At 41.9% G+C, this 15,252-nt stretch overlaps 1 protein-coding gene across 1 annotated transcript in view; it reads right to left on the bottom strand.

Moving 5' to 3' along the window:
- Positions 1-15,252, bottom strand: part of LOC139139801 (transient receptor potential cation channel subfamily M member 8-like) — a 54,585-nt gene that overhangs the window by 15,175 nt on the left and 24,158 nt on the right. Inside the window, exons 9-10 of the mRNA XM_070708731.1 lie at positions 4,020-4,251; positions 3,776-3,904 (exon numbers count right to left, since the gene is read on the bottom strand). Of these exons, the coding sequence (XP_070564832.1) occupies positions 3,776-3,904; positions 4,020-4,251 (361 nt within the window). The remainder of the gene's footprint in view (positions 1-3,775; positions 3,905-4,019; positions 4,252-15,252) is intronic.

Below are 15,252 nucleotides of genomic sequence, written 5' to 3'. Positions count from 1 at the left end.
ATCTCTTGTTCAATTGGCTCTGGATCCTGATCTAAACTAGGATTATCAGTCACAAGTGGATTAGTAATGACCTTGTCCCCAGCAAGGTCGTTTCCGAGAAGAAGGTGAATCCCTTCAAAAGGCAAAAAAGGCCTAATACCTAAAGCCACAGGTCCAGAAACAAAGTCCGAAGACAATAGACATTATGGAGAGGAACAGGAATAAAGTCATTGCAATCTACCCCCTTAATAAGAACTTTAGAACCTGAAAATGACTTTTCAGAAAACGGCAGGGTATCTGCCAACAAAAGAGACTGGGAAGCCCCGGTATCTCTTAAAATTTTGACAGGGGTAGCGGAAGAGAAATCACTAGAAAGTGATATAAAACCATCATGAATAAATGGTTCGAAAATACCCATAATGCTATCTTGATAAGAATTGACCTTGACCTCATTAATTGGGGATAAGAGGGGTTTAACCTCAGAAAATGTGTTGCACACATTATTAGACTCTAATTGAGTTGATGAAGAAATAAAGCCGGTTGGCTTAGATCCACTTTGACCACTTTGACCTTCACGTTTTCTTTTCAATTTGAAACACTCTGACATTAAATGGCCGTCTTTCTTGCAATAATTACAAGAAAGTGTACCGAACTGTTTGTCAGAAGGAGATTGAGACTTGGGATCTGATGATGTGGGAGTGTTACTTGAATTTGTGAACTGTTGTCATTTGATTTTCTACTGTCCTTTGAAAAATTCTTGGATGAAAAGGAGGAGTTAAATTTACCTGCATTGTTTCTGTAGGAAAGGACTGGGATGGTTTGCTGAGAAATGAAGATTTGTGGGTCAATGAATAATCATCGGCCAAACGTGCAGCAACCTCTAATGTATCTGCCTTTTGTTCATTGATAAACGTCTTGATGTCACTCCGGATGCACCTTTTAAATTCTTCAATCAAAACAAGCTGTCGTAATTTGTCATAATTCTGGCTGACCTTTTCAGAAGAGCACCAACGATCAAACAGTTGTTCTTTTGTTCGAGCAAATTCAACGTAAGTTTGATCTTTCACCTTCTCACAATCCCTAAATTTCTGACGGTAAGCTTCAGGCACCACTCATAGCCCTTGAGAATTAATTCCTTCACAGAATCATAATCTGAAGCCTGCTCTACTGACAACTGAATGTAAATTTCTCTGGCTTTACCCACCAAAGCACTCTGCAAAAGCATAGACCAGGACTCCTTAGGCCAATTCAGACTCTGAGCAATTTTCTCAAAATGGAGAAAATATTTATCAACATCCTTTTCTTGGAAAGGGGGAACTAACCTGAAATGCTTAGTGATGTCAAAATTGTCTGAAGGGAAGAATTTTCCTGACTTTCCAAGCTCTAAACGTCTCATTTCTAACTGCAGTCGGTGTTCAGCTAATTCTCTTTCCTTTTCTTTTTCCTCTCTTTCTTTCTCCCTTTGTCTTTCTTCCATTTGCAATTCTTTTTCTTTCATTTCCAATTCCCTCTCTTTCTGTCTTTCTTCCATTTCTAATCTTTCCTGCCTTTCTTTTTCTTTCTGTCTTTCTTCCATTTGCAATTCTTTTTCTTTCATTTGTAATTGCATTTGTATTTTTTCTTTTTCTAATGCCAATTTTTTAAGCTCCAAATCTGCCTGAATTTCTAATTCTAATTTTTTGAGTTCGAAGGAAGACTCAGGCTCATAATCTTTTAAGGCAGACTCTTCAAAATGGCCAGAATTAACTAAATGTTTTGCAATCTTGAATTGAATTTCTCGCTTGCGCATAGATCTTTTGACATCTACTTTAAGGAAATTTGCCAGTGCTATGAGGTTGTCTTTTCTGAGGGAATTAAATGTGTCCTGATCAAGGTCATCCATAAATTCGTCTGGCTTGAATTCCGCCATGATTGAATTTCGCTGAGTTCACAGTATACAGTAGTTTTGAAAAGGCTGTCAAAATGTTGTCAAACGGCTCAAAATATTCGTATCCCGGACAAGCCCCAATTTGTTACGTGCAGAGAAAACGAACAAAAGGGTGAACTCAGCAGTTAACGTTTAAACAAAATTTATTACGAAAATAAAACTAATTGCTAAGTCAGGGATAGAGTACAAGCTTAAAAGTGTACAGACTACTTATCTCAGCTGGGACGGCAAAGCTCCAGTCTCAGAGTTGTAACAGTCAGTTGGATGAATGAACAGTCCTTGCAGGCTTGAAGCTGCACAAAGTCCACAGTATAAATCCAGCGTTGGCAGTGAAGGTCTTGAAAAGTCTTGAGAATGACTACTGCTGGAGTTTAGTAACACACAAGAGACACGATCCCAAAAGTCTGACTGGAAGCTGTGCACGTCCCTTTTATAAAGGCATATAAGAACAATCTAGAACTTTTATTGACATGCTAATTACTGTTCTAAAATTATCTCCCTTACACAACTAATCAACTTTCCAGAACATTCCAAACATGACTAATTGAATTCAAGGTTGTGAGGTCATCAAGGGCAGTGACCTTGGGAATGTTCTAGACTAATTGAACTCAGGTCATGATGAGTGTGGGGGAAATGACCTACATAACAACTTAACCGATGCTGCATTAGTGTATAGGCCTACTATTACCGAAAACAAATAGCTATGAAATATTCCTCAATGCAATTGAGTTAAAAAGTTCATAAAATACAGTTCGGTTTTTTTCGGGGTATAAAAAAGGTGGGTAAACATTGACTTTTATAAAATACTGTAGGCTTATTTGTGTAGAATGGTCTGCAGACTCACCGAGTATCTGAGATGAAAATGAATAAACATGTTCTCGTTGAAAATCTAAATAAAAAGTATAGGAAGTGATATAACTGTCTGAAAAAAACAACTGTTCCCGATGAAGTGCGTACCTTTACACAAAAAACTCCGTACTAATATATTTATATGGTTATCCTATCCATCACAAAATATCTTTTAGTTGGTATTTGAATAAATGCAAGTTTGTTTGTTTCTCACTTTTGTGCAGTATAAACTGTGTTCTGTATACGGTGGTGCAGGGAGGCCTTGATTGATGCTGTGATCAGTAAATCTCTTTATAAGGCCAAAGAAAAAACATTGTGCTGTTCCAATTACCCGACCTACACTACTTTTTGCCTGCCGACCCTAAACATTTAGAGCTACGTAAACACGTAAGTAAAAAATGAAAGAAAACACCCGTAAAATCACGAGTTCGTTACTTGGCATTTGATTTTTGCTTGAACGAGGACGTCTTTTATGTTTTCATTCCTTTATACATGTATGATACGTTTTTCTTGAAATGTTGTGGCTAGTGTTTGATCGCCCTGAACTCCTGAAAAGTGCATATTTAAAAATAAATTTTAAAATATTTTTGGAAACAAAATCCCTGCCGACCTACCTACCCTACTTTTGAAAACCATGTTTTCGGAACATCACAATTTATTTATTTATTTATTTATTTATTTATTTATTTATTTATTTATTTATTTATTTATTTTTGTATTTATTTTGTATTTATTTTTGTATTTTTGTATTTTATTTATTTATTTATTTTTTATTTTTTGCCTTAGGTCGATAGGCAAATTGAATGGGACTAAGAAGCTTACTGGAGTAAAGGTGGTCGTTTAACGACTTTTTGTGAACAAAGGTTTTAAAAGCCCTTGATCTTCTAACTGCAGTTTACACATGTTTGTGGCCCAAACTCGGGTTTTCGTCCCGATGGAGTGGTCGAATACAGCACATTTGCCTAACCTTTGTTTGCTTTGCCATTAGAGATCTTGCCTCGTACCTGACGATATACTTACCACATGAACAGAGAATTTGAATATGGGGGCCGTATAATAGGCTTGCCATCTCTTGCCATATCTATACCATGGGGTGTCTTCTTTAAGTTTCAGGACACAAGCAAAGATCGGTAAGAGTGCTATTAATATCTGTAAGATAAAAGTGACAATATATTTCTATCATTCAGGTGGAAAAATTAAAGGTAATAATTAATACAAGTAACCAAATACCAGCCTGCCAGACATTACACATTTATATACTTACTCGAATATGAAAATAGCTTGCGTCATACTTCATACCGCCAGCCCATGTTTCATTCAGCAGTTGTACAAAAATATTCTTATGAGGAGTTTTCTCTGCTGTGAGGCAGCTTGATTTGACCATGGAACTCTCCTTTCCCCATTCATGACGATAACGAATCAACATAGACTGTGTGTGTACTGGCACTTTGTCAACACAAACTGTGGTCGTGTGGATGGCAATTGATTCATACTGGCTGAAACGAAATCAACAATATGTTAAGGTGAATGCACATTGGAGATGGACTCTCAAACGCATGTAATACATTTTTGGTCTACCATTTTTGGGGTACGTTTCGGAACTCACTAGGGAAATTGAACCATTAGAGTTTATTTTGTGGGAATCGAAAATTTTATTTTATTTAGCAGTGTTAATGCAGGGATGGTGGCCTGTTTGAATTTCATTTGTCGATTAATATTAGGTAATTTGTTTCTCTGCTACCAAATTTTGCACGTTAATCCCTGATTCTTCTTGCGCGTCCTACCTAAAATTTGTAATGTGTCCTTGTGGCCTTTTCCCCATTCCATTCATTTGAATTGATAATCTTGTCATTCTGAGCTGTCAAAATGGGTTCAATAGATTTAATTATCTTTCACATATAAAACCACAAAAAACTCGATGATTCTGTTTAATGAGATGTACTGAATACAGAAAGGTGTTGTTGTCGATTTCCTTTAAATTAAGGCTGCGTTCACAAATAACGATTGGGGCGAGAACTGGAGGAATCGCGATTGAAATCTTATTTTTTTCAGATCCCCCTCAATACCCTGAAACATTTCAAATCCCTCTCTATATGATCAAAATTTTTCAACCCCCCCCCCCCCCCACTATAACAAGCCCGTATATCAGTAAAGGATGTGCGGGCAGAAGAATAAACACGTATCGCACCGTTCTGCTCGCAGATGTTCAACACAACCTGTTATTAGCAGTTTGTAAAGTCACATTCCTAAGGCAAGTTCTTAATTGATTAATTTTTAAACGCGTCAGTGAACTTTTTAGATTTGTCGGTCTAAGCCAACTTGAGTTAATCCAACTCCAGCCAGGTCAATTGCTCCTGCCGAAGAGCACACAAAATGACGATCACATACAGAGTGGGCAAATCGTGAATTCTGGCTAAATGTCATATTGTAAAAAACTGAGCACAGTGACCTACCAAAAATTTGTTTCAAAAGTTACAAGTACAAGACATATATGAATTAGATGCTACTCAAAACTGATAATACTGGAAGGTTAAAATATTCCATCAAACAAATGTTTTAATCTTTAAAATTTTGGGTGTAATAATGGCAAATTTGGTTTAAAATAAATAATTCCATTAAGTCACATATTTTTTCATTTAGTCTTTACTGTTCAAAGTTTCGCTTTTGTATTATTTTATGATGAGAATGTGAAAATTTAGAAAATCAAGCATGGTGACCCTAATCTCATAAGTCAGAATTCAAAAATCCCCGACTTTTGAAGTCTCCTGGTCTTCCATGTGTTGCTCTCCAGCCTGATCTTGTGTGCAAGTATGTTTCACTATCAGGAACGTCATTTGAATGACATTTGACCCAAACTCTTCTTCAACTACCATGTACATCAGAGTCAGAGCTATCTCTTTCACTGCTCAGGTATGCAGTGACAGTGACACTACAGTAGCAGGGCTGTACCTGATAGTGACACTGCCCGTAGGGTAACTTTGATAATTTTGGACATCTGTGTTCTTGTCCTACTCCCTGCAACATGTTGTTGCAACTGTCCAGTATTCAGCTTACTAACACAGCCTGTGTATGCGTACCATGCATTTGTATCACTGACAATTGACTGTCAGTCTGGACTCTAATTAAATTATCAACTAATACATATTTATATGTACAGGTTTTATCGACAAACTGAATATTGTGTGTTTGAGGATGCTGTAGGGAAACAGCAAGAAATGGAGTTGATATATTGCACAGAAATATTGCAAAAATCATCAACAGTTGCAGCTTCTGCCGTGTTACTAGGCTCAAAGATAAAAGTTATGAAATGTGACAAAATTGTTCTAGATTTTGTTAAACTATTACAAACATTACAACAATCGGATGACATAAAAATGGTATTCATTTTTTCATGGAATTACCCACAAAAACTTGAAATTGGAAAATGTAAACCGTAAAAGGGAACTACAAAATTTTCAAGTCCCCCTACAGGCAGAGCGAAATTTTCAAATCCCCCCGTACTACCCCAAAATTTTCGAATACCCCCTGAATTCCTCCAGCCCCTCTAACAATTTTTTTTGAACGCAGCCTAATGGATAAAAAAAACGTCAATTGATTTTAATGATATGATGGACGTTTTCATACTCTCTTTATGCATCATGTGAAGATATTTGGACGACGCATTATGTTCATATGTGAGTTTGGTATAGACCGAGTCGTTCCTTGCCCGCGATGGATTTGGTCCAAGTTGGCATTTGCCCTGATAATTGCAATTCTTTCGAACATTGTTGACGATAAATCCCAACCAATGTGCAAAATATAGCTTTGACGTTGTATTCTATTGCCGTAAGCATAGAAAATTAATGAACTTTTTAAATTACAAACACATTTTGCAAAATGAATACATAATTTACATCACAGCAAACACTAGAATCATGTTAGTTATACATGTAACATTTAAAGGCCAGGGCCGGGTATAAATAGCTAGCTGCCCCCGTTGGAGTTAGTTCATGCAAAGCGTGGCTTGGGTGGCGTCATGCTCGATCGCTCCGTAAAAACCATGCCGAAATGGTCACAGGTGAAGAAATTCAGGCGTCCATGCACCTATACCTAACTATGAATGTCTAGTGATTGAATGTATCGATAAAATTTTATGATTTGAGCATAAATAAAGCTGATTTTGATCGATGAAGGTATTTCTCTTTGTCTTCAACTAGCGTGGCAAGCGGCCGTAACAAAGGTCTGCAAGCTGTCACTCAAAAAAGGACGCGATACAGGTGTGAATCGGTAAACGTTTGCGATGTCAATATGTTAGATACGGCACAGCATTGTAATTAGATGGAGCGACCGCAGTGCAGGCGCTATGTAGCTTGGGAGTCTGCTAATAGATCGATTTTCGGCTCGATCTATCGATCCCGTAGTCGATATGCCCACGACTGCAACCTAAACACTCATTTAGGTTGCAGTGCAGGCATGTCGACTACGGGATCGATAGACCGAGCCGAAAAGCGATCTATTTAGCAGACTACCCAGCTCGAGCGCCTGTGCCCGCTAGTATGTCACTCAAGCCATAGCGCGTTCTGGCGTAGACGCCGTACCACGACACGCCGCTATTTCCAATCGTTTCTTCCATAGAACTGTCATGTAAAGTTCAGATTCAAGTTCTTTTAGATTTTGCTGTCGTACGGTGAAAAGTATTATTATTATCGTCTTGCCGTATTAAAAGATTTCTGAGGACCTAAACGACATCGTGTGTTGCTCCATTGCCATGGAATCCGATGTCAAGGAAAAGCGGTGACTTTTTTCAAGTTGAATATAATTTCCTTTCTGTTTGCATTAGTCAATTCATCGAAATTCTTTTGTTCACAATTGAGTAAACTATAGACAGTGGACTCTCTCGATTCTCCCGACTATGATTCGATATTCACTGACTCATTCTTTCTCTTCTTTGTCGATCGATGAAAGTAATTTCATCTTCAATACTCTGTCCTAATATGACAGATGTAATATCCAAACCTATATTGTCATTTATTTTTGACCAACGTACAAAACTTGGTCCGTTCGCCAAAGCACATACGAGATGTTTGCGAAACTGTGAAAAATATATTGGATGAACAGCCGTACTCTATGATTAGGGGATATTCATGTTGCAGTCTCTTCGAAAAAAAAACCGGGGATGTTTAGGCGATAACAAAGGCGGTGACCCAGTATATAGTTGAATAAAAAAAATTTCGGACATCATATTTTTATCTATTAAAAGCGTAAGCTTACACTTGTCGGTTTGATGTGCGACCGTACGCAGATCGCCCATATTCCCCTAAAACTAGTCAAAACAATTCTGTGACAATGATAATGTCTCTTCGTTCTTCGTGAACGTCCTTGAACCCGTACCCGCGACCATTGTTTTTTATGTGTTTCGTGCATGGTTGATGATTGGTAGAATTCATGTATCAAAATTTGAAGACACACGTGATTGAATCCTGTGAATATTAGGCAACTGACGGTGTGTAGGGACAGCAACAGTTCACGGACCATGGGAGTATCAGCAGTACGCAGTACATTGCATGCTTTCTAAGAATGAACAGCGTGTTTCCATAGCTACCATGCGAAATCCGGCTTTGACCAATGTTCCTGTCCTGTCGTAGGATAACTTTCGAGCTGCGTAGTTACTGTTGAGGTTCAGATATCCGAATCTTTCGTGTTCGAAAGGCTTATCGATTTACAGAAAATGCTAAACTTTTGTTGTTAGTTTACATGTACGTAACCCAGCACACGGGGCAAAGCTAAATACTTACCAGGTTGGAAAATTTCTGCGAGTCGCTCTCACCAGCGGTCGCGTGGAAAAAATAAGTCGATATCATCGATCCGCCAAGTTTATTGTTGTTTGTACGTCTAGTTTGAAAGTCATAGACTTTCTCAACTGTGAAATTCATATTGCAATTCAATATTTTACGCACGAAGTCACCTGTGCATTTAAATACGTCCATTCGGGAGCAGAAACGTTTACAGACTGTCGATGGTGACAACTAGCTCCATGTCGTGACATGTCTCCAGTTAAGAAGTTTATCCGGTAAACTTCGTCAAATCGAAATCGACATTAACATTGAGCGGTGATCGTGAAGCGTTAAATAAATGTCGGCGAAATAAAACATCAGATGGCTAGACTTGGAAGAGAGAGAGAGAGAGAGAGAGAGAGAGAGAGAGAGAGAGAGAGAGAGAGAGAGAGAGAGAGAGAGAAGTGGTTTATGCACTCGCGAACTGATCATGGTCTATAGGATGGATGGATGCTGTGTCGGTTTACACATTTGCGCTGCACAGATATCGAAAATGTACAGATACTTTCCCGAAATTTGACTTATTTTATAACAAGAGTAGAACAAAACCAAAAGTGTTGAAGATACTCTTCAGATACTTGATTCGCAAGTTTGCTAAAGTTATAATATACTTACTGAAAATAGTCGCTACAGTCTTCTCTTCAAAGAAATATGTTCTTCAACACCACGTTTCTTATGATCGGTGATGTTACATTTTATTATTTCTGTTAATAATCTTTTATAGATTAATGCACCACGGTGTCAATTTCGGATTAATTCAACTATTTCAAACCGTAATTATTTTTTTAGTGAGAGGGCTTTTAGTAGTTCTGTGGACGAAACGATCGGTAATAGCAGAGTATCTTGGCAATGGCACGACGTCTACGCTATCGTTTAGCAGTGTTTAGCTGCAGCGATTGTACAGTTGCAGCCCGCGCCCGGGCCCCGGATAGGCCTAATTCGGAACGTAATAAAGCCGTCAGTTGAAGCGGCGTCGTGCTGTACCTTTGTCATTACTGTTGAAGTACACCTGTTATTGCTAAAAGCATCGCGGGCCGCTTCATGAAACGTTTCTCAGTCTGCTCAGTGTACTGGTCTCGCCGTTATATTCAGTTACGTATAATCTGTTGTTTGCATGTCAACACATTGGTCTGTTTACAACCTCCTGTGCACACTATAAATGGTGACCGTAATTTACAAAGACATACCTAAACATTCGATCCCGCCCGTGAATGTCAAAGGTGAACGGGATTAAGTTGATCCCGGGTATCAAGTCCCTGGCAAAGCTGTGGGGAATTGTGTTCAATGTGTACAAATTGCTCGAGAAATACATTAACACTAAATGTGGTTCTCAGATTCACATTAGAAACGGCTAGATCGCATCGGTTTTCGATGTGTTAGGTTTATACATGACGATGGAGTTCTAACTGAAAACGTGGTAGGTACGTTTTCTGTTTGGTGAAGTGATAAGATTTATTTGTGATAACATTCACGGAGAGAAGAAGCATATTTCAACTGTGTGCAATTTGTTGAATCGGTGTGTAATCTTACAATGATAATTTTATAATAAATCTTTTGCTGATAAAATTATCGAAACAAATGCATATCTCTTATTTATACAGTTTATGGTATGATACAAGGTAAACACTATTGTCTACATGTTGCCATGTAATTTATTGCTGAAATTTATTAATGTGTTATCAGCTTCCTGAAGTGATATAGGCCCTACCAACAATTATTTTGATTAATATCTTTGTTTGCATAATATATCGACCGTGAGTGATGACAGAGGTGAATAACCAATCGGAAAGATTGATCCAATGACCTGTATATCTATGTAAATATATGTAAATCATATGGATAGGCCTAATGCGTACAAATGTTGAGTCGTGTTGCTTATCAGTGTCCCGGGATCAGTGTTTGTGGACTTTCAGTGCAAAATGTCAACCTGTATTGATTGGTACGACAGTACATGTAGACGAATGCTGTCAAAACAGGGACAGGGACATGCTCAGTGAAGAGACCAGATTTTTGTTGCTGTATCATGACCGTAATAAAGATATTACGGTCCAACAACCAGTTTTACAACCAGATGTCCCCTTGACTACCTTGTACGCCGGATATATCCGGCGCCATTTTGAATAAACCATAATAATCCCTTTTCCTGCCAAGTCGGTGAAAATCCGCTTGAAATTCGGTGTAGCTAGAATCTGAGCAGCCACGGCCGTTATCCTGCCAAGGCGGTGGAAATCGGGCTACTTTTTGGTACCCCCTTTCCTGCCTAGTCGACGGAACTACGTGTAGCAAACCCTTGCTCGCGCTAGGGGTCGTTCGAGGACAGGTTTTGGGCGAGGAACGGCGTTTGCTCTCGAAATGGGTTCACAGAGAGTCCAACGACAGGGAAAGGTGCGGAAGCTACCCAGCCAGTCCCCCACCCCGTTGGGGGACTGGTTTTTTTTGGGGGGGACGAGTAGCGTACTTGGCAGGTTAGCACGGTGACGTATCCTAGCGGAGTTTGAGCTAACTTGGCTCTGAGGCACTACATAGATTGCGGCCGAAATTGACCGTCTCGGCAACGCTAATCTGTAAGGCAACCGCCTAAGACCGCCTCAGCAGGCGGTGCAATTTTTTGCCAATGGTGCGAGACGAAAATCACGGACTCAGTCCTGATTGACGGGAAGTGCGGACGGATTTGACGGACTCGGTTTGATTAGTCCCTGACATGGAACTGATCCGAACGGACTTGAGCGACATTTGTGAAGGGTAATCACCGCTTTTAACTGACTTGTTACCTTCTCGAAAAGACTACCCACTCAGATGTCGGACGTTGTCGGCTGCACTTGGCTCTAGACGTTCAAGCCGTGCAACGAAACACATCGCCTCAGCCTTGCCATTCACGAACATGGCCTCAAATTTGATACCATTGTTCACCGACTTGGCGGCTGCGGTTAGGTGCGTGAACCGTTGTTCACCGACTTGTTACGCCTATGTTGTCCCTGTGAAGTTCGGCTAACGGCCGAGTCTAACGGGAGTTGGCAGACCTGTGTTTGGTTTATACCGTAGTATGACCGACTCAGGTAGAGGTACCTGTCGGTATATTCCGAGTTTTACGCACTCGGGCGTCAATGACGGGTCGTCATCACCGCTGATGACGTAGTGCTGGCCACGTTATTTGAAGGAGCCATGTTTGCCCAACGGACGAGGCCGAGACAGCTGTTGACAATTTTGGCATCCTTCATCTTTGACCGCCTTAGTTGGGTAAGCCGCTCGGCAGGCGACGGTTATGACCTAAACAAGCCGCTGAAGCACTGTTCGTTGCCGTACAAGAACGAGACGGCCAGTCCATTACTGCTTAATGGGCGATCTGTCGGGTTGGCTTGTCACCGACTTGGATGACAATACGCCCTGCGCAGGCGTACTTAGAAGGGACATGAGGTTAAAGATACGGGTTTTCCACCCGTACTAAACATGGGCTTGGGCCAATGTCCTTGGGTGGCAGGTGCGCATGCCACGTACCCAGCTGGACGGAATGTCAAGTTGAGATGCTAATGACATTGACTATGTTATGCTAAGTGCTCGAGGGATTTGCATTGCAAATGAGTATTATTAGCATATCAAATGGTGCGGACAGGCAATTTACATGACGGGTAGGAATGTCAGCGCCGGTTGGTGGACTGATTGCCGTAGGTCCATTATAATAACAGGTGGCTGCATATATAAACACCCTGCGTCCAATCATGTCCAGGGCTTTGTTTCCCTGTGGCTTTAAAGGGTGGGACCTGCTAGTCTGTCAACACTGTTCCAGACATGAGCTTGACGGACCGCAAAAGTTTCTGAAGGCGAGCAGACGACTGAAGCTCAAAGATGCAGAGTCTCCGGGCGGTAGTGGTAGCGATCGTTGTGATGTCCCAAACGTTCTAAGAAGTCGGGCAAGAAACGCTCCCGTAAGGCGAAGCTATCTCCGGCTGAAAAACCCAGTGGTAAGCGTAAACGTAAGACTGATCGTTCTGCCGATGAGGATGATGATGGGTCACCGGTTGCCAGTGGTTCTCACCCGGCTGCTCCGGGAGAGACTACTTCACCTGCAGAGACTACATCTGCTCTTGTGGGAGATACTTCACCTGCACAGACTACGTCTGCTGCTGCTAGTGAGACAGTGAGTAACGAGACGGCTGATGCCATTGGTTCTCCCCCGGCTGCTCCGGGAGAGACACCACCTGTTGCGTGCACCATGAGCCCTCATCCTGCGTCAGGAGAGGTTCCTGTGCCCAGTGCGAAAGAGCTTGAGTCCTCGTCATCAGCAGAGGCTGCCCAGCCCGCTCCTGCCATAGTTTCGTGTGCTGCAATGTCCCCGCCGAAAAAGATAGTGCGGAGGGTTCGTTATCAGGATAGCCACCTGATTTTGAGCCAGATATGATCCTTGATGCCGCTACGGGCGAGTTCAGGCCCAGACGCCCAGACGACGGTGATATCACCGCTGAGTCCGACTCGGAGGTTGACGAGGATGCGGCAGAGGACGATGACTTTTATGACAGGCAGTATGTAGGTGAGGCAAGCTCTGACGACGATGATGACGTTGCTGCTGTGTTGGCGGAGGACGACACCCCTCCTGTCTGGCGTATGTCGGAAACTACCGATGCTAATATATTTGAGGAGACCGATTTTGACCATGAGAGAGGACCGACTTTCACCTTGCCCAGCCACTCCCGTGAGATCGATTACTTTTTTAAGTTTATTCCAGCTACACTGATCAGATTGGCAAAGGACGAGACTAATAAATACGCCAAATTCCACCAGCGATATATCGCTAGGAAGATAGATAAATACTGGCGTAACGCTGACTACCGAGAGGTGCAGGCGTTCATTGGCGTCTTAGTCTGTATGGGTATCGACCGTAAATCATCAGTGGAGGATTATTGGTCTAGCGATCCATTTCTGAGAACCAGGGTATTTGTACTGTGATTACCCGCAGTCGCTTTCAGCAGCTTATGCGATATTTTCATCTGGCAGACCCAGAGAACGATCCACGTCGTGATCCTGATGAGGCACGCCGCCAACGTCGGTGTCAGGAGGATCCCCTTTATAAAATCAATCCATGGATGGAGCCCATAGTTGACAGGTGCGTAAATAATTATAAGATGGGTAGAGAGATCTCCATCGACGAGGGCATGGTGCGATTTAAGGGCCGTTCTAAATTTAAGCAGAGATTACCGCATAAGCCTGATCGAGACGGTTTTAAGATATGGCAGCTGTGCGACTCCACCACTGCATACATCGCTAACTTTGCACCGTACCTCGGTGTGAAATTTCGGGATCGGACTGATGGGAGACGGCAGGAGCGAGGTGTGGTGAAAAGAATTACGATGGAGCTGGTCCAGCCATTTTGTGGATATAATCACAGCCTATTTTGTGATAGCCTGTTTAGCACGGTCGTTACTGCTAGAGAGCTGATGGAGACCGGATCTACATGGTCGGGAGTTTAACCGCCGTAATCGTCGCACCATGCCCCCTCAATTAATTCCGCCGGGTAAGAGGAAGCGCCTTCCTCTGTCTGTTGGGGATATGAAAGCCACGACCAGAACGGACTCTCGTCTTAACATCACTGCTTATCAGGATAGTAACGCTCAGGTGCTTATCTTGAATACGGTCTATCCACCCTTGGAGTGCGTGCCAGTGGGGGAGGGAGACGAGCAGCGACAAGTGCCTCTGTCGCTGTATAATTATCGCCGGTACATGGGAGGTGTCGACCGAGCCAACCAGAAGCGCAAGTACTTTCACACTGGGCGCAAGAATCACAGATGGTGGACATATCTGGCATGTTACCTGATTGATGTTGCCCTGGTAAATGCATATATATGCTTCAAGCATGTACACCCTGATAGTAAGCTGACCCATAAGATGTTTCATCTGCGTGTCGGGAAACAACTCATTGGCGGTTATTGTGGGCGATCGCAGCCCAGTGTGAGAGAGGTCGAGGCCACCGTTTCTCTTGCCTCGTACATAAATCCACAAAATCAGCCGATGCACGTTGTCAGCCGTTTGGAGGGGTGGCAGAAATGCTGTAAAGTGTGCAGCAGAGAGGGTAAGACCACTGCGAGCGGACGACTGTCTGAGACGTCCAAAGGATGTAGTCTGTGCGGGGTTCATCTTCACGAGGGCGAGTGTTTTGCGGCTTTTCATCATCGCATGATGCTACGAGGTAAGAGGAGCGTTGGCGTGCAGACCTCTACTCACACAGCCCCGACGACACCCATCAGCAAGAGAACCCGACGTAAATAACGGACAGGGGACAGCTTCGCCTAACAGTGGCTTGACTGTATTCTTAACACGGACCATGATCACATTTTGAGCACGGTTGTGCCGTTTGTTTGTGCTTTACGATCCCGCTGATTGTAAATTGAAACACGGATTATTTTGTACAATCCCCCCGATTGTAATCTTTGTAACACGGACCATGCACTCGGACGTCGAGACAGACTCTGAGATTTATTATTCGGCATAATGTAAATTATTCCCGAATAAAATACTATCTATGGATCACATATTTTCGTTTGTTTTGTTTAGACGGATTATTTTGTACAATTCCCCCTATTATAATTTTTGTAACACGGATCTGCCACCCCGATTGTAATTTTTGAAACACGGACCATGCACTCGGACGTCGAGACAGACTCCGAGATTTATTGTTCGGCATAATGTAAATTA

Source organism: Ptychodera flava, chromosome 9 (genome assembly GCF_041260155.1).
Source record: "Ptychodera flava strain L36383 chromosome 9, AS_Pfla_20210202, whole genome shotgun sequence".
Classification (NCBI taxonomy): Eukaryota; Metazoa; Hemichordata; class Enteropneusta; family Ptychoderidae; genus Ptychodera; species Ptychodera flava.
This window is presented reverse-complemented; position numbering and strand designations above follow the sequence as displayed.